Consider the following 20,443-nt stretch of genomic DNA (forward strand, 5'->3'; position numbering starts at 1 on the left):
ATTGCTGTTATTGTGATTAGCTATATTCTTGTTATAGGTTTCTTTTAATAAATCTTTTTTCATGGACTGTAATTGATTAGAAAGCGTTTAATGTGTTTTTGAATCTTGAAAAAATTTCAATTTCCTCACTTCTTGGATGTTTTTACTTTTCACATTTGTTACTGGCTTCTCATAGTCCCTGACTATTCTTTCTTGATTCTTGAAAGAATTTCGATTTCCTCACTTTTTCGCTGTTTTTACTGGTTGAATCTGTTATTGGTGTCTCATAGCCTTTGACTATACTTTCACTTTCTATGATTAATGAACTACGCCGTTGCTATCCATCAAAATTGGATAGGATTCTGCCACTTGTCTGTTACCTGCCTTTAACTTCATAAGAATACTTGATCTATATTAACTATCAATATCATTGTCTACGGTCACACTTAATTATCATTTCATATTTTATTTGTTTTTATTTCTCATCGGACAAAGAATAATTAGGGATTCCCAAAATAGAGTTTTGCGCAAAAGTTCAAAACTAGAAGGTTTTTCTGGCGTAGTAGTTTTTTTTTTACGACAAAGGCTACTGTTGAACAAATCTAGATTTTAGTTTCTAAATAAAGAACACATCTTCTGCATATTACACATTTCCAATGGGTGCAGATATTTAGTTTTGTTCCCTGAGAAAACTTTTGATGACGTAAAATGTTCATCAATTCCTTGTCCATTTTATCAATTCACCAAGCATGAATTGTTTGCATTTTGTGTCAGGTTCTTAATATATTTGTAAATATTATACTGGAATGAATGAAACTAGTAATTATAAGTACTTATATCAATCTGAAATTGCTAAGAAGTTTCCATGTTTGCATCCTAGGTCTGACTTGGAGTTGTTTCTGATACTTTTTTAGGAGTTGGTTCATTTTGGCTATGACTCTGAATTCTGATCACCATTTGTCAAACATGATATTGCATTTGAAATCTAAGAAGACATGGAGAGGTAGGACCTTATGGGGCCGGTCAGTGCACCAGCTCCTAATACCCAATGTTGGCCATCAAGCCTCGTTGAGAAACTTCAATTAATTTCCGTGGATTCGTCTGATGATAACTTGAGTTCTAAAGAATTGAGAAGCCAGCATGATTTTGGGGTACCAGAATTTCAGAATGCATCACAAACCCTGGGGGACACTGGAAAACTTTACGAAACAATTCCTGATGGTTTCTATTTTGTCACTCCTGTAAGTTGTGCTTGCCTGAATTCAAACATGTATATAAATCTTAGTAATTTCAATTATCAACCTAGTTTACTAGTTAAAGAAAATTAGTCCAACTTTACTTCTTTACTTTCAAATTCAACTTGATTAGGTCAACCTTTGGTTTTTGTCTTATTCTTATTTTTATATCTGTGTGAAATATTTGATACCAAAATCTGTTGGAACTACGTGTCTGTATCGATATGCTTGCATTTAAACTTGGGTTACTAGTAGTTTCTATCATCATAGCTGTTTTAGTTTTTGCATCATAATACTTTTGCAATAGCTGTGTCTTAACATTTTTAATATGTGTCACTTTGTCAAGAAAATAATTTTCCCTCGATAATGTACATGAATGTGTCATATTGTGGTTTCAGGGGATAAACAATTGTATGCAATTATGAGCAAGTCCTTAATTTGGAAGCTTCCATGTTTGCATTTCGCCCTATATAGCTTGCTAATTCCCGTAATTGTGGATTGAAATGTTCCCGCATTGAAATATTCATTCCATCTGGCAATTACTGCTAGCATAGCTGCATTTTTTCTTCTGTACTGGGTTTTATGATCTTCTCATATCGAATAAATTTGTTTTTTAAAATAACTTCTGATTTCTTGAGAAATCCGTGGTTAATGTAAAATTTCTAATGTGTAGCATTTTGACATTTTTTCCTACCACGTAATGCTTTGTGCATTGTAGGAAAGAAGATTCAAATAACTTTTTAATAGTGTTCCTTCATTGGATGACCTTCACACTCTGGATATAGAGGGGCTTCGGCTGAATGTAATTGTTGTTGATGCTCATAAAGATAAGAAGCTTTTCATTTTACAGCAGCTGGCAGCCACTTTGGCAAAGGGACTGCATTCAAGTCCTGCTGCAATGGTCAAGAAGATAAGCGGATTGGTGAGCCCCTTTTGTACCCGACCCAAACATCATGTTTAGGCCACTAAGTGAGCATGGACAATTGTTACTCTCCAAAAAATCGTATCACAGACTCACAAGTCTTTGGATAGCAAGATTCAAACGATTTTCATGTATGTAATTTCTAGCTATATATTATCAATTAAATTTCCATTAAGTATATCAAAATGGCTAAGGATATATCATTCGTCAAGGCACCAGAAACTAGCAGCACTAATATGCCGCACATTATACCACGGGAACAACTTCATAGCATAACAACTAGGCCAATAAACCTAGGTTAAATAAATATCCCATTTCCTCAAAAAGAGGGATAGAGAGGAGAGACAAACACATGCATTACTTGATTTATTATCACCTATAGCTTTTGATAGCGTTAAGTGCTTGTTTCTAGGATCGATATTCAGAGCCAAAATCATATGTTTGATTCCTATGACTGGCTTTTTGATACAATTATTGGAAGTTATTGTTGAGGGCAGCAATTTCTTTTGCTGATGCTACTATCAAAACATGGTATTTAAATATTTCTTGGTTCCATGAAATTATTCGTACCATTATCACCAATTATAGGTTTTGACATTATGGCACGCAGTTGGTCTTACATGATTAATGGATAAGAAAAGAAGTGGCAACATGAAATTAGTTTAATTATTGCTAGATAGAGATTATCTATTGAAGACCAAAAAATGTGTACTGTAGTGGGTTTATCTATAAGTTGGAATGATGGTACATGTTTAAAACTTCCTGGCCAGTTACATTACGCTCTGAAATGGCCACTGTAGATAAACAAGCTGCATAAAACAGTGTGATCCACCGTTTTTCTTTAGCTACTTTGTACCATTTACCGGTCTGCGATTTCTTCAAACGACCAAAATCAGAATCAGATCCAGTAGAGGGTGCCCTTGAAGAAGCCTCTCACTCACTGAAAAATCAAGGCATCCATATACTGTGTCAGATAAAGCATGGTTCTTGCCATTCCCGGGCAATCTTATTCAAAGTTCTGGCCGACACTATTTGGCTTGAATGTAGGCTTATGGTGGTAAATGTCATCTTTATCAAAGCTCCATGTTTTGTTCTTTTTTAACTAGCAACCTGTTGTCATAGACATTTATAAGTCTCTATCCGAGTAGATGTCTATTCTGAAAAAAATTTAATAAACTTCGGGTCCTCAGGGTTTACCTTGAGAAGATGTGACAGATTCCTATTAGCACATATCCGTCTTAGTTATTTCAGATTCAATAGAACTTTTGGTTGATCTTGGTTTATTAATTAACCATTTCTCTTACGAATGGGTCCATAAAATTCCTGTGGCGGTTTTTTCAGGTTCCTAAAATTTAATGAGTACAGTATTTAGTATGGACTGGTACTTACAGCTACGCAATAAACATGTCAGTGAATTAAATTTGGCATTTTGGTATTTCATTATTTCCAGCGTTTGCTAACAATTAATGGTGCTTGGATTATTTTACCCACTTACTGTTTCTTCATTTTGTCCTCAGTTTTTAATTTTTCTTGTTATCTAATGGGGTAAAAGGACATGTTTTATGTTTTTATACTTCTCAAATTATATACCAAATTTCAGGTCTGCTGGGGCATCTCCGATAGAAACCTGCAGGAGAAGACGGCACTGTATTAGCATGATTCCTGAGATTGGTGACGATATTGTGAGGTTGTTCATCCTTAAGTATTGGTATTTTTAAATGTCTTGTAAGCCTAGGGTGATAGTATAAATTTGGTCGTCTGCTTTTTCATTCCTTTTGGAAATTTGTTCATTGCATGCTCCCCACAATGTTGGAATAGTTAAATATGTTCTGCTGTGATTATGATTGTCAAAACAATCATAAAGAGTGCGATGCAATTTTAAGAACCATCATGTATTATCGGAGTTCAAAATTAGGACATGCAAATTATATAATTTCCATGGAATTTTTTTAATTCATAACATATATGGAAATAGGATACAAATCCTTAGGAGAAGATTGGCCCCAAAGGAAAAATATTCTTCCCTCATCCCTAGCATAACTTAGAACCAACACGGCTACCCAAAAACACGGAATGCTTCATAAATAAAATGACCTGAACTTTATTCCCTCACTCCCCTGCTTGTCACTTGTGGATTTCTTTAGGCTCCCAGGTGGGCTTTCCTTCTATACACTTTGTGCGCTAGAGCCTATAAAGGTCTTTAGCCTTCAATCTTATTCCCTTCTCTGCTCGAAGCTAACCATGTCTCTAACATTATCTCTGTTTTCTCCTTTTGTTTTCACACAAAGGACTGTTGAACCAACATGCATTAAAATGTTGCGTAAAAATCAGGTCTGTCTGATGCACTATGTTAAAAATATGTGGTTATGAGAGGCTGCGCATTATAGAAAGATGTATTACAAGGTTTCGATTGCCTGATGCATTATCTGAAGACTGCATAACAGATAGGCTATCATATTGCATCTTTCTGTTCAATCGTAGGAGAAAAGATTGTCCAAATAAAACCCATTAAACTATTCAATTACATTATGTGCTGTGGCATAAGCTTTTTATTACTGTCTTGCGCGAACAGATGATAGACTAGATGGGATTTCCAATGTTTGTGTAATTTTTTGAAAAGCCATAAAGCTGGTGTTTTTTGAAGAACATGGACTATATTCTGATTTGATTGCTTGGAACAGAATTATTAACATGGCATGGTAGAATTTCTAAAACGTAAATGTTGACTTCAATTTGCTGGAACTAAACCTGATTGAATGTTGTATTTATGAAGACCTTTAAAATTTGGGGGATTCCTGGTTTTTGCTTGATAATGTAATGAAGTTGCAACTTCAGTTTGCAAACTTTTGCGACCCTTTGATCTGCAGGTGGGAACTTTTTCAGTGGTTTTAAAATTTTCCTATAAAGGTAATTTTTAAAATTTAATAACCTAAGTTTTTATTGACAATTGTCTGTGGTGAAAATCTCCTCACAATAAAATTATGGCATTTAAGAAAGGGTCCCACTACTATGTGCATGCATGGTATTGTGATGTAATTTCTTCGGTGAGCTTTGGCGTGAATTGACTTGGTTGGGGAAAAGTCTGCTGTATTTTAATACATTTGGTAGCTATACCAGCTTTTTTGGTAAAGCTACGTCATTTCACTTTTGTCCGTGAAATTAATTCTATTGCTGTTCAAGAATTGAATAAGAATCTGATGTGAAATCGTTTTCTGGTGGAACTGATAAATTCATTTAGTAGTTGTTCTACAAGCGAAAATGATAATAGCTCTGATCTTCAAGAAAGTGTATGCTCTCCTCTTTGCTTCTTTCTTGAAGGAATTCTGCAAATGTTTTTTTCACCTTCAATTCAGTAATTTTAAGCTATGTTTCAAACCATACATTGTGTGTGTATTCTTAGATGCAAATTAACATCTTTCCTTGTTTCTTTCTTTCTTTTCTTCACTTTTCTTTTAGTTGTGCGTGGATTGATGGTTTTCGAAATGATGGATTTCAAATCTATGATTAAAATTCCTTGACTTGCTTGGAAGTGACAAAATTCAAGTAACTCTATTATCAAGTTAAATAATTTTAGTAATAATTGCTGTAATTTCGAATACAATCAAAAAAATTGTCATTTGAAATTAATTCCTCAAATTTATCCCCCAATTCATATCAAATCCATCAATCTAAGAGCAAGTGCATGCTTATATGTTTTATTTAAAATGAGTTTCTTACTCAAAAATTTCTTACCCATCTTCTTCGCAAATTAAATTTTTTTGTACATTTTTGCAGCCTGAAGGCCTTAAACAACAGATGTCTTTTTCTTGCAGGAATTCCTTATTTTGTTATCATTTGGTCTATTTCAAATAAGAAATTTTCCTTCTCAGGTGTCAAAGTCGAGTCTAGATGACCATGATGGAATGTATGGCCAAAAACTTTTGACAGATATTTTCCGTAGCAAGCAAAAAAAGCACCCACAAGGCGATCTCATTGCCTTCATCTCATCATTTTTCCAATCAAGCTTCTACTGTGAGTGAGCCCACAGAGGTTTTTGCCAGTTCCAATATGATGTCAACATTCGACAAAGTTCTTGAATCATCAACAATATGGAACAAGTCTTTATTACCATTCCAAGAATGGAACATTGATTTTTCCGAAATTACCATTGGAACTCGAGTTGGAATAGGTATGCTTTGTTTGGGGAATGTTTATTATTAGCCAAGCATGATTTTATTCGGAGTTCCTTTTTGGTTGAACACAACCGAGCAGCTATACATACAAAGTTTTGCCAGTCCATGTCTTTCTCCTTGTTTTTTTCTAATATCGCATGAACAAAAGACATTTTCATACGTCTCCGATTCAAAGCGAACATGATTTATTAATAATTTGACATCTCTTTTATTTTTTGCTTGAAGCGGATATAGTTTCCTGTTTCAGATTTGCAACTTTGGGAAAGGGAATCTTAGCTACTTTACATCCATCATTTGTGTTATGTTTGGACAATTACTTTAAAAACATTTGTAGTGTTTTAGTTGTTCAAATGCATATTTGTTCTTAAAACAACTTTTAAATTATTTATAAAAAAACACTTTTATAAAACGTTTTACAAGTACTTGTCCAAACAGAGCCTTGGTTTCATGCAGTTTTGTTGTCATGTTGGGTCGCTATTGCCTTTAATTTTATTTCTTAATGATTTTTATTTGTTTTTTTAATTTCAATTCATATACACTCAATTAATATCGCTATTTTCTGAATCATGAAGCTCTTTACTTTATTTCATATGCTCTCTGGAGACACCTAGCCCATAATACAAATTATATACAAGCAAAGTAAGGTGAATTAGTTTTTCGGATTTGGATTAATATTTTTTTCTACCTCACTATGTTTCAACATTCCATTTACTATGGTGTTGATATTTCTGGAAGTGCCGTGCCCAATTATAGTAGTCAAATTACCCAATTTTCAGAATTTTTCATAAGATTCTACACAAGTTCAGTGCAAACTTGGAGTTTCTTCAGCATATTAACTATATTTGGTTTCAAATATTTTGTTTGTGATATCCAAATGACATTCATAGATACATCGATATTGTTATTCATATTTTTTGCAATCGACTTTTACTCTGCCCGATCTCTCATACTGGATCAATCTTGTGTTTCTGCATATACATTCCTTGAAGTTTGTGAAAGATTTAGGTAAGCCAAACAAATTCTCAGAATGCTTTTGTTGTGCAGGAAGGACAATTTTGTGTTTTCTTTTGTTTAACTTGATGATTTCTATTTCTTGTTTGAGACATTTGGTTTATCTTTTCCCTATATATCAATAAATTTTTCCTTACCAAAGAAAAAGGCTTCCAGTCTTCAAATGTACCTGTCATTAGCAGATTAGTATTATTAACCATATTTTCGTGTTATTTATCTCTCCATCCTCGTTGAACACCCTTTTTTCTATGTTGTATCATAGGATTTTTCGGGGAAGTTTTCAGAGGCACCTGGAATGGTTTAGAGGTAGGGATCAAAGTGTTTCTTGCACAAGATCCGACTGTCGAGAATATTGAAGATTTTTGTAATGAACTATCTATCTTGAGGTAATGCATGGTGGCTTTTAATGTTTTTAGTTTTTCTTTTTCCCCGAAATAGTTTCCTTGACTTGCATCTTTATTCTTTGGCTAGGGGAAAATAACATTCTTTTGATTACCTAACCAATTATTTTCCTTCTTGCAGCCGAATTCGTCACCCAAATGGTAATCTTGCTACCTAAACCATTTAAACAACTTATTCTTGTTGTTTTAATATTTCTCTCTTTGGCCAAAAAAACACATACTTTATCTTGCAGTGATACTATTCCTTGGTGCTTGCACGAAGCCTCCTCGCTTGTCCGTGGTTACGGAATACATGGAAATGGGATCGTTGTATTTTCTGATGCATTCTAGTGGACTGAAAAATAAACTTAGCTGGCAGAGGAGACTTAAAATGCTTTGTGATATATGCAGGTGCATTCGCTCATCTCTTTCTTTATACTTTTCTACTTATTTATTAAACTATGGCACATAGGAAAACCGTGTTTCTGTCGCCAAAATGAAGGAATGGAGCATGGTTGATGGAGTCTTAAGTCATATTCCAATATATCAGTCCTGTTCAAGGTTGTTAAATATGTTAACAGTTTAGTTCTTATTTTGATTCAATGAGGATCAAACTATTGACTATAGATTGTGCAAATTTTATTATCACATCTAATGGATGAAGGCTTTTGAATTGCATTAGAATTTGTGAATATGTGTATTGATACACTTTAATGGAGGCCAATTCCAATAATGAAAATTTGGTGTTAAAATGAGTAGTATGAATTTTCGTAAGATTACATGGTAAACCATATTCTAGATCTTATTGTTAAACGTGGTAAAAAATAGATCGTAGTAGGCATAATAAGGGTAGATCTGATGTTATTTAGATATGTATTGTTTTTTAACTTTGTTCATCGTTTTATATTTGGTTTTTGGTTTCATTTGATTATGTAGGGGATTAATGCACTTACATAGGATGAAAATAGCACACCGTGATCTGAAAAGTGCAAATTGTCTTGTGAATAAGCATTGGGCGGTGAAGATATGTGATTTTGGGCTTTCTCGGAGACTTACCACCAGATCAATGAAGGATTCTTCTGCTGCTGGAACTCCGGAATGGATGGCGCCAGAACTTATCCGCAATGAGCCCTTCACAGAGCGATGTGACATTTTTAGTCTCGGGGTCATAATATGGGAACTCTGCACACTAAAGAAACCATGGGAAGGCATACCATCGGTCAAAGTAAGTCTTACATGATGTTTCCACCAATATTTGCATCTCAGCAGATAAAAATAAATCATCCAAATGTGTCGGTTTATATTTTGCATTGAGCAGGTAATTTATGCTGTTGCCAATGATGGACAGAGGCTAGAAATTCCAGAAGGTCCACTGAGCACTTTAATTGCAGGTCCGTCTAAAGAACTTCGATAAAGTTTTATGTTGACTTTTGTTATCATCCAGTGAAAGTTCACAATCGATTTTTTTCCCTCCCAGATTGCTGGGCTGAACCAGATAAACGGCCGTGTTGTCAGGAGGTTCTCTCACGGCTGCACGATTGCGGAAGGTTGTTAGTTTAATTGCTGCAAGTGCATTGCTCAAGTGTACCGTCAATGATAAACCCTTTGCATTGAGATTTGGCAAGCTATAATAGAAACGTTTTCATTTAAGAATCGCTCTATATTGGTCTTTGAAGATTAAATGGTGCTGAAGTTTTTCTCCACTTGACCTTCCGCATGCCGAGTCTGCTTAGGTTATAATTGTTACAGTGTATTAGACATGCTGTGCTCTCGTTAAAGCTCACAATTTTCAGAATCGGACAACATTGACGTACAAATATTAAAGTTTCAAGAGTCACTCCACAATCCGAACTGTCAAAAGCATGTCACAAAGCATGAAGAATGCAACGATTAAATCACACTGTAAACCCTGTTTCTCAAAGATTATTTTTTTATCTCGCTTTCTTTGGGAGACAGAAAATGAATTACAGTGTCGCTGTTGAAGCCAATTTCGAACTTCTAAGCCACAACTTGTCATTTTAAGTACCAATTATTACGCATCACCTACATAAGGGATAGCACCCACTCTCCCCCACCCCAACCCTCTCCTACTTTCCAATATGAAATCACCCCATTTGTACCTTCTTCCGAATACATCAATATATCAAAATCAAGTGTGACAATAACACATCAACATCCCTCGTTTTCACGATGCTCTGGGATCTGTTCCATGTTGCCAAACGTAAACGAGCTCGTCCCACCCGGTGCTTGCCAGAAGCCCTTCGACAAGCACACTCATATCCACACCAACGGCAAACTCTGTATGGTGATCATGCCTCCCGATGAGCGCTTCTTCGACCATATAATCCCACAAACATATTGTCATATCATACGAGCATGATGCTAACAAACTTCCTCTGTGTGGTGAAAACTTCACCTTCCTCACTGCATAGCCGTGCCCATTAAGCACAGCCACCGGTACTCTGTAATTCCTAACATCCCACACTTTTATTGATTTATCCACTGAGGCAGTGGCGATTATGCAGTCGTCGTACTTGTTCCAATCACACGACAGGATTTCAAATTCATGTGCAGGAAGAATCATGGTAGAACCTGAAAAAATGAACTATCCTTAAATCTGCAGATCAGCAAGCTATGTTTATGGTGCGTTCTGTTAGCTGTGATCATAAATAGCACGATAATTTGGTCTATAATTGGATATCAACTTGTTGCTAAAGTCGAATCTCATACTTTCAATAGTTGCACGATCCAATGAAATCAGAATCAATTTACCTGGCTCTCGAACGTCCCAAATGCGAGTTGTACAATCCCCGGAAGCGGAAGCGAAGACATCGGCATGCCTAGGATTCCAAGCAACGGAGTACACACAATAAGCGTGCTCCTTGAAAGTCCTGACGCTCGCGGGCCGATCCACGGTCCACAGCTTCACGGTATCATCCCAAGAAGCGCTCAAAAACGAGTCTTTACGAACGGTGTTGAAATCCACGCCGTGGCACTCGCGCGCGTGCTCGTGGAGCGAGCGAATTGGGTTCGCAGTTGGCGGCAAGGACAAGTCATAGATCTTGAGGCTCCCGTCGGCGATCGCTGCGACGATGACGGAGTCGTGGGATTCAGACCAGCAAAGGTCGTAGACGCCATCGGCAGTGTCGAACGCGACACGTTCGGCAATGGTAGGCCCGAGTTGGAGGATGTGGAGGCGGCCGTTGCCTAGGATGCCGAAATTTTGGGCTGTGGCGACCGCGAGCTGGTTCTCATAGAAAGGGCTGAATTTAACGGAGTATCCATTGAAAGGGGTCCTGAAGACCGGCATGACACCGCCGGATATTTGGTAGGAATGGTGGCGGCTTGCTTTGGTTTGTTTATCTTGAAGTCAAATCAGTTTCCAGTATTGAGATCAATTTCTCTACGTTTCTTTTCATGCAATTTCCTACAGTCAGAAAGCAGAAAAATTTCACACTTTTGTTATAAAATATAAAATAATATAAATTTTAGGATTGGGCCATCCGCTCCAATTCGATCCATATAAGTTGGGCTTTATGACTAAATAACATTGTAGGAGCCCTGATGAAAATTGGCAATTGACAACAAATCTTGATTCTCTGTCATGTATAGCTTTAGTTTTTTGGTGGAAACCTCACGACAAGTTCTTCCTTTTTTTTTTTTTTTTTTTTTTTTCCATTGCGTGGGTTGAATATGGATTCTCATGCAAGTTCCAACATGATCTAGGCAGCCACCGGAATATGGATATATGAACAAAGATCGAAGAATCTTTAGTATCGGAGTTGTGGGACGTACGGATCGTTACAATCAAAGTATTTATCTCCATGTGATGTAATTAAATGTTAGCTCTTGGATAATGAATATATATTTCAATTTCGTAACAAAAATCAAGACTCATTGTTCTAATTATGTTAGGAATGAAGAAAATACTCCTAAATTCCTATCCCTTGGCTTCAGTTGACCAGTAAATCCGCGTTTTAGACACTAAATATTTTTGAATCAATAACAAAATTTTCGAATTCTGAAATTATAAAGTTCTTGTCTACAGACTAACTTCTGAGGAAGCATTGCATAGAGAAGCCCATTTCAAGTTGAGTTCTTCATATGGTCCTGGGGTTCACATGAGGCCTATGATTCATTTGGGCTCTTGATACACTTTCTAACAATTTGTAACAAAGAAGATTTCGGTTTGTGAGACAAGTACTCAGGAAGGGATTTTAGGTTATTATTTGATAACTGCTTTGCACTATCTAAGACGATCTTCACAATATTTATTTGAACGAAGTAATTTAAAATTGATTTTGATATGTAAATAAACAGATGAAAAGTTTTAGCTAATAAGACTGTTGATTCTATTACTATTAATGAAAAGATGTCTAATTCTTTAGCATATTTATTTCTCTTCGTTAATTAAAAAAATAATGGGCGGTTCGGGACGGGCCGTTATCTCCCCCGAGACGAGATTCACGACACAAGCAATCGGACCAAATATCGGTGACCCAAACTGCCAAACTACAATGACTCCGAAATCGCGTGACCGTCGATATCACGCGCTCCCCCCGGCGGTACCCTTATCCTTTCCCCCCACACATACCCTATTACCCCACGCCTTTCCCCATCCGCCGTTCTCTCGCCGATTCCTTTTCCAACTTCTACTCCATCCGCCTTTATTCATTTTTCTCTTCCATTGATTCTGATTTCAGATCTAGATTTATGGGCGATTTAACGGAAGCGTCGACCTTACAGACGCCGACGTCCAGGCAACTGCCGTTCCGTGAGGATTGCTGGTCCGAGGAGGCTACTTGGACTCTCGTTGACGCTTGGGGACGCCGTTACCTGGAGCTTAACCGTGGGAATCTCCGTCAGAAGGATTGGCAAGAGGTGGCTGATGCCGTTAATGCAAGTCACGGTCATACAAAGAAGAATCGTCGTACAGATGTTCAGTGTAAGAATCGGATTGATACGCTGAAGAAGAAGTATAAGATCGAGAAGACTAAGATCTCTGAATCCAGTGGTACGTTCACATCGTCATGGCCGTTTTTCTCGCGTCTCGAGTATTTGGTTGGATCTAATTCTCATAAGCATCAGAATGATAAAATCACGCCTTTGGCGGTGGTGCCGTTTGGGGCGTCTCAGTATACGCCGCCTTCATCCCTCCCATCACCGCCGATGGCCGTTCCATTGACGTACCGAAAATCGCCTTCCTCAGCGGTGGTTACTCCGGTGATTTTGCCTCAGAAACGTCCGATGCCATCGCTACCTGTGGACGAGTTGTATTTCAAGAGGAATTATTCTGTGATGGCTGCTGCTGCGGCTGCAGCGGATGAAGATGATGGAGAATCGGAAGGGGCTGAAGCGGAGGGGAGCGAGGATAGGGGTGCGGAGGTGGAAGATGATGGGGAGGATGGGATGGGAAGGTTGGCGAAGGCAATTGAGAGGTTTGGTGAGATTTATGAGAAGGTGGAGGGCATGAAGCAGAGGCAGATGGTTGAGCTGGAGAAGCAGAGGATGCAGTTTGCCAAAGATTTGGAGGTTCAGAGGATGCAATTGTTTATGGATACTCAGGTTCAGCTAGAGAAGATCAAGCGGGATAAGAGATCTGGATCTGCTGATGGTATGCAGCACAATATCATGTATTAACGTTATTCCATCAACTTGATGTACGATTTCTCCATTTGATGCAGTATATTTAGAGATTCACATTGAAAGGAATTAGTTTTTAATTTGTTTGATTTTCTTATTGGGTTTTGTATTCTCTTTTGGTTCCTAAAACTGGGTTTTTCTTACTTAGTTATAAGTATTTTGCTACTCGCGGTTCTTAAATTAGAGAATAGGTGTCTGGTACATGGGAAAAACATATGGCTTGATGGTGGGCTATCATAGTAATACTCAGAAATTTTGAAAAATTACCTTATTTTTGTAACCTTTAGGTCCATGACTTTCACTGTGTTTATTTTCGTGCTGTGTTTTGGTCGTATCTATAAATATTGAAATATAAGTCACGTTTCAAGTTGTCTGGCTTCGAGACTGTATTGGTGCAGTGTAAATTTCGAGGGTGATGGACTGTGGTTTTGAAAACTTTGTTGGTGCCCTTTCTTTTTTGGGTATTGACTGTTGAACTATTGATGGATGGACATGTTTTGCTTTTAGTTTTAATAATTTTACTTCTCCACAGAATTGAACAAGAGATCTCTGTGCTTTCCATTTCGATGCTGGCATAATTTAACTGTGTTGTTTCAAGAATCCGTCGCTACTCTTGCTTTTTAGTTGATAACATTTTACAATTCCTGGAAGATAATTACATTACAATATCTCTGGCATTGGTCCTATTGTTGCAACTGTGTAGATTTATGTGTATCAGTATCTTTGTTCGTACTTGTACATCGCTATTTAAGTGTACATCGCTAGTTGAAATTACTTGGCTCAAGTTTTCTACTTTGATTTTAGGAAAAATCTATTCTCTCTATATGCCATCGAGTAATTGTTTAATAAACCTTGAACTTAGAGAGGGCAAACATTGTGTACATAAAAAGTTTACTTGACTCAGCTGTTATCCTATCATAAAGATAGCAAGCAATCAGAGGTTGTCGGAGTTCCATTAGTTCTCGTGTAAATACCATCTAAAAGTCTTTACTAATTTACTGGTTTGGGTACTTGCGTAATGATATTTGGAAAACCCAAAAGTACGTGAGGCTGATTATTTGCTTGGATTCTTGATGGAAGCTTACTTATGTATTTGAAGAATAATGAATAACCTCCACACCCTTCCCATAAATGTTAAATAAAGCTGTTGAATTGTGTCAGCTCTTTGATGTGGAACTTCTCTGCCTCTCCTTTGTTGGAAGAATTTGATCTACTGGTGCTGATTTCTGAGAGTTATTGGACAAATGATTTTAGTGAATATGACATTTGGTTTTTTCGTTACTTGTGATAAAAGAACTGTTTCGACATTTGGTCCTTTTGTATCGGAAAACTGAAGTATTTTTTTGTCCTGTCCTCGACACATCCTCCAAAGAAAGGATCCTGGCAGATAGATCCTTGTACCTTGCTTAATATTTTCTTGGCAAATGACAGTAGAATGGATACTGACGTCCCGGACAATTTTTTCCCCATCAGCTACATTGACTAAATAATGCCTTGAAAGTTATTTATGATATCCAGTTTTCCTTAAAAGTTGATAATGCCTCGTGTTGGTGCTGTAAGAATACGTTACATTGCTTTTTGGGGTGTATTAATTCTTGACATCCTGAGTGTTTCCCATGCTTGGGCAGGTCATACTGTGAAATTGTTCTTTTATTTTCGTAGTCTGTCCTATTATGCAATCTGTCTTCATGTTTCTTTTCGTAAAGTTTCTTTTCCATGCTGCAGATATCTATAGCTAGCCACGGAGAAGGGAACTGACAGACATCCCTTGTAGGAGTAAGGAACATTAATGGGTTCCTTTCAATAGCTGAGGAAAGTGCGATACTTGGAAGGGACTTGGTATCCGACCAAATTTATCCTAGAAGAGATAACTTCTTCACTTGTCTTTTTCACTTGTAACCGCTGAGTGCTGAGTGAGTGATTTGGTTTTAGTATCAGGTTTCATCTTAGATGTTTGTTATATGCCAAATGTTTTAACTTTGTAACCCTTTTTTAAATGGAAACACACCGGTTTAGCCTTATATTTTACTCGCTCTCATTACTTAGTTTTGGATGCCCAGCTGGGTGTTTGTTTGATGTCTCTTTCTAGTCTGTTTTCTTCATTAATTTTACCATGCGTTTTTGGAGAGAATAAATAAATAATGAGATTTAAACGAACTTCTCCATTGAGTTGCAGGCACCGACATACCATGTTAATGCGTGGTGTACATAGAAACATAGCAACTGCTAAATAAGTCATATCATAAGCGTGCTGGCCCAGTTTCATAATTGCTTCTGGTATCTAGATTCCAAATCCGGAACAAAGATTGGGATCTGAGATCCATAAAAAATTCTCTTACCCTCGGAAATTCTTTCTGCCCCTATCGAATTTCAGCTTGGTAGTTTCACCGCCTATCTAGGATTGAGTATTGGGATTTGACTGCGGACTTAAAAAGCCATATACATATGTTTTACGTCCAATTATTCGCTTGCATCTTCTGGTTTACCACGGCTGCTGACACAGAGTTAGTCGATGCTTATTTTTCGTATAAATAAAGCAAAAATAAAAGAAAATTACATTTCACAATAATTGATAAAATCAATACATGTTTCTCTTATATTGTATACATGTACCTAATATCGAACTCCATTTAAATATTCCTATGAAAATGATGATAATTTTGTTTAAGACTAATGGAGAGAATCAAGATAGTTAAATAGTCCACTTACCAAGTTAAAATTTATCTATAAAACCGTTGCCTCAGAATGTCAGATAGCCACTCGCGCGAACAAACCCGCACAAATTTCCGAGTTGGCAGAGGTGTTTTCTCGTCCTAGAAAATCGAGAGATTGATCTGGGTTCTGAGCATCGATTCGAGCAGGTCGAAATGCAGGAGTTATATAGGGAAAAGATGTGGATGTTTTCTGACTGATGACTCTGTTGATATCTTCTTCCCTACTCCATATTGTTCTTCTCTGCCTTGGTCACCGCCACTTCAAGAAAATTATGTCCATTCCATCGCCCAATGCTCCCATTTCTTCTATTGCCACTCTGAAGTTTCGCTCTAAAATGCTTTCTTTCTGGTTTGCCCTGGCCACTCGCCCTCCTGGCTTTGACCCGTAGATTCTTTGCATTCTCATTGTTTCGGACTGCCCACATACGCTCAGGATTTTTTTTAATATTCGTCTGCGTTAGTGTTGTGCAGCTGTGGTAACCGAGATTCATTGTTTTTTCCCTGAAGCACAGATAGTTCTGCTGGCGATTTTACACAGAAAAGCATTTGTTTTTGTTGCTTGTGCTCTGTGGTCATTTTTCTTGAAACAAGAGCTAACATTTTCTTAAAGATAATTGTGTTTCTTGAACTATACATCATATTTTCACCTGCATACCGATCCTTGAGTTACATTAAATAGTATTTGTGACTATACTGAGATTGGGATTGTGATTATTTATTGTGGGTAGGCCTAAAGCTTTAATTAAAGTGGGTCAGTGAAGATTTTAGCCAATCAATTGTCCCAAACTTTAAGTTGGTTTAGAGGAAATTGTGCGAGCGGGTCAATGCCAGTTGTGCGATCATTGGTGTTGGATGGTGAGAAGGGGGAGTTGGTGAATTCGTCAGGGAGAGTGGCCAAGAATAAAGGAGTTTCTGAGGCAAAAAATATGGCTGCTTTAAAGAACCACAGAGAGGCAGAGAGGAGGAGAAGAGACAAAATCAATGCACATCTCGCCACCCTTCGAGGTCTGGTACCTTGCAATGAAAAGGTTGGTAATGATTTTGCCAAGTAACACTGATGTACAATTATGTGTCCGCCATTCTTTTTCACAATTAGCTAGTACTTTTGAGATACTTTGTGATGTTCCATTTTTCAGTTCATTTCTAGTTTTATATGTCACATAAACCAGTGAGAATGTGTGGATACTGAAGCTCTTTGACTCTATCCAGTAGATATTTCAATGACTTTGGTAGCAAATTGGTAAAAATGAGGATGGTTGGACATTGTTTTAATGTGATGGTTGAATTTATTAGCAAATGACTTGGCTTGCTGGATTATCTTATTGCTTCTTTGATCGGCTGATTTCGAAGTTGGTAATTTAACAGTTGACTAAATAGAGCAATTAATGAGACAAGATTGCTTTCTTCTTGCTGAACAGCTTGACTCAATAACTTTTTGCGTTCTTGAAAAACTATGCTACATTTTCTAAATTGAGTTTGTTTCTGCGTATCAACTTAAAAGATATATAACAACGTTCCTCTCTTCTCCCTGTCTGTGCTTCATCTGTACTTTTTTGGGGTTGTTTATGTGATTTATGAATTAATCTACTTGAAATATGTTCACTTTGTCATTTGAAAACCGAGGATTCAATTTGTTGTTCCCATGATATGGTTTGTCTCAAATGTAAATTTAGCCTTCAGGTGCATGCTTGCTCTCTTCCCAGCGTTTTGAAACTGGCACTAATTGAGATTTTTGTAAGATGGATATTTTTTTATATAATATTAACAAAGTAAAAGCCTATTCATGAACAAAATGAAAACATGCTCTGCTATTATTATTAAATTTGAGGAAGTGGTGGTAGCTGAACCAACCAATTGTTTAGTATCAAATTATTGTCTTATGCATATGATTTTAGTATTATATCACTGTCGAAAGTCAAACCAGTTAGCCTCTTGCAAACTCAGTTTGGATGTGACTGCAAAAGATGGTGATTGGAAGGTAGGCTACCAGCAAAGCTGATGTGGTATTAAAGTTGATTATTTTATCCCATTGGTCATACTCAGATGGTTATAATTGTGAGATTTGTCTGTACTATCAGCTAGAATCTATGTTTTTATAAGAGTACCGTGAATTATTTTGCAGGTTCCATTGCTATCACACCTTGTCATGGTTGTAAAATTTGACTTTAAGAAATAGAGCAAGTGATAATATGAAATTCAAATGAAAGGGCAAGCTGGTTGTTTAATTTTATGATCTGGTCATCATGAATTCGAGTTGGTTATTTGTCCATCTCTGAGTTATGTCTAATTTGACTTTATTGTTGCACTGACACCAGCTTAGGCATTAAGTTTGGATGTAAAAGAAATTGGCGTTGTTTACTTTTTATGTTTCTGCTAAACTTTGAAACGATTTCTTGAACTTGTGGTCTTGCAGAACATAAAATATTCATTGTTTTTGGAAGTTGTATACCAAGTTAAAAGAAATACTTCAGTTGAAAATGATAATGTAAAGAAACATGAATAGTCTAAATGATGTCTCTAAAGTCTACTTCCCCATAATTTTAGATCCAACTACTTGACTTGAGTGAAATCTTCAGTTTCAGAAGTGGAAATCCAAATTTTTATTACTGCAACTATCCAAATTAGAATTTGTTCCTGTAATTTCCTCATCAATGACTTGTCAACGATTTTTCTCTGTATATTTATTGATGAGTTACAGTTCTTCTGCTGTCCACTGTGGCTGCCTATGTAGCATAGCTATAAAAAAAACACGTCGTTTTTAAATTGCACATTTAACTACATGCTGTTGATTTTGGTCAGCAGCAGTCATAAATCTTTTTCTCCCCCCGAAAACTCCAAGCTCTAATCTCCAAGTACTTTGGCAGATGGATAAAGCCGCTCTACTGGCTGAAGTCATCAGCCAAGTGAAACAGTTGAAGAAAAGTGCAACATAAGCCAGCGAAGGCTTACACCTACCAATGGAAACGGATGAAGTAAACATTGAAAAAATTGAGGGAAGTGATGGTTCATTCTTGCTGAGGACTTCTCTTTGCTGTGAGTACAGGCCTGATCTCCTGTCTGATTTAAGACGGGCTATAAAGAATCTTCCTGTTCATTTAACAAAATGTGAGATTTCAACTTTGGGAGTTCGTGTAAAGACAGTATTCTTGCTTGATATTACCAAGGAAGTTATCGCCAACAGTGCTGAAAATCAAGAACTCATCATCACGAATTCAGTTCGTTCAACTTTGAGCAACATTCTTGATAAGATCTCGGCTTTGGCGGAATACGAGCAACAGTTGGTATTTCCTCAGAAGAGGCAAAGGATTTCTTGCTTGGATTCTTCATGCTCTTCTTCTTGAGAGGTTCTGGTGTTACGTCGATGGTCGATGCTGTTGAATGCATATCATAGTAGCCACACACTGGTTTGATAATGCTGTGAAAGATTGTGCAGACTTCTCATATTTCTAGACTTGTACATTTATAAATAAATAACAATACTAGTTCATGTGATAATGACAAGGAATAAATAAATGAGTATGTCTGTCAACCTTATTCACATAAAAACAATATTTTTTCACGGATGACTCATATAGAATATTTGTATCACAAAATTGATCCTGTAAATTTTTTCACATGAGTTTTTGTATAAATAAAATCTGTATTCTTGGTTGCTTGTTCAAGGATTTACGGAATTCTCGGGTTTGTATTTTTTTTTTTTGCCAACAGTTCTTAATTTATCTATGGTTTCACATAGAACTTAAGCAAGAGCCTCCTATGCCTAAGGAAATAAAATGGTATTGTTATTTAAAGTTTTGCAAGTAGATATTTTTTCAGATAGAAAAATATAATTTATACCCCAAAAACCTAAGCCAATGTTCAATTTTAATTTCTAGAATAAATTTTCAGCCGAATCAAAATAATTACTAGAGATAAAGCATGAGGAGTGACATTACTTTTTGTATCACAAAAATTATTATTATTATTATTATTATTATTATTATTAATTAATTAATTAATATTATTATTTTTCTATTTATTCATTCATTATTAATATAGAATTGATAGATAAAAGATATTTTATGATTTTTATAATATTAAAATTAAATTTTATATTATATAATATTTATTTAATAAAGAAAACTAAAAGAATTCAAATTTCCAAATACTAATAGCAATTAGTAATTAGTGACGTCTTCATTCTTCCATACGTTTAGGCCATCTCCAACCCAGCACCATGTTGGTGTAATACTCCATCATAGTGTGAATTTTTCTTCTCCAACCCAACACCATTTCCTACTCCATTTTAGTGGTGTGCTACAGTATTGCACCAAATTTGGTGCAAAACTGTAGCAATAGCGTAAATCCTTTTTTTTTTTTTTGGTTTTTTTTTTTTATGTTTTTTTAA

The 20,443-nt window shown here is 36.4% G+C and overlaps 2 protein-coding genes, 1 long non-coding RNA gene and 1 pseudogene across 5 annotated transcripts; 3 read left to right on the forward strand and 1 right to left on the reverse strand.

The window, feature by feature from the left end:
* Positions 1-2,308: 2,308 nt before the first annotated feature.
* LOC140821710 (probable serine/threonine-protein kinase SIS8) lies at positions 2,309-10,025 on the forward strand (annotated as a pseudogene).
* On the reverse strand, positions 9,871-11,129 carry LOC140821716 (peroxisome biogenesis protein 7-like). The gene is made up of 2 exons (XM_073182278.1): positions 10,472-11,129; positions 9,871-10,291 (listed from the first exon to the last, which is right to left on the reverse strand). The coding sequence occupies exons 1-2, from the start codon at positions 11,007-11,009 to the stop codon at positions 9,885-9,887; spliced, it is 945 nt and encodes a 314-aa protein (XP_073038379.1). The 5' UTR covers positions 11,010-11,129; the 3' UTR covers positions 9,871-9,884.
* A 975-nt stretch (positions 11,130-12,104) lies between these two features.
* Positions 12,105-15,363, forward strand: LOC140821726 (trihelix transcription factor ENAP1-like). 3 transcript variants are annotated; one of them, XM_073182295.1, is made up of 2 exons: positions 12,105-13,359; positions 15,068-15,363. In XM_073182295.1, the coding sequence occupies exon 1, from the start codon at positions 12,413-12,415 to the stop codon at positions 13,337-13,339; it is 927 nt and encodes a 308-aa protein (XP_073038396.1). In that variant the 5' UTR covers positions 12,105-12,412; the 3' UTR covers positions 13,340-13,359; positions 15,068-15,363. The 3 variants fall into 3 exon arrangements, with proteins under 3 accessions (XP_073038396.1, XP_073038388.1, XP_073038406.1); XM_073182287.1 differs by having other exon boundaries at positions 12,105-13,332; XM_073182305.1 differs by having other exon boundaries at positions 12,107-13,313.
* A 680-nt stretch (positions 15,364-16,043) lies between these two features.
* LOC140821740 (uncharacterized) lies at positions 16,044-19,558 on the forward strand. The gene is made up of 2 exons (XR_012115839.1): positions 16,044-17,084; positions 18,921-19,558. It is a non-coding gene; the product is annotated as an uncharacterized lncRNA (long non-coding RNA).
* Positions 19,559-20,443: the final 885 nt, after the last annotated feature.

This window comes from Primulina eburnea, chromosome 2, assembly GCF_022965805.1.
Source record: "Primulina eburnea isolate SZY01 chromosome 2, ASM2296580v1, whole genome shotgun sequence".
NCBI lineage: Eukaryota > Viridiplantae > Streptophyta > Magnoliopsida > Lamiales > Gesneriaceae > Primulina > Primulina eburnea.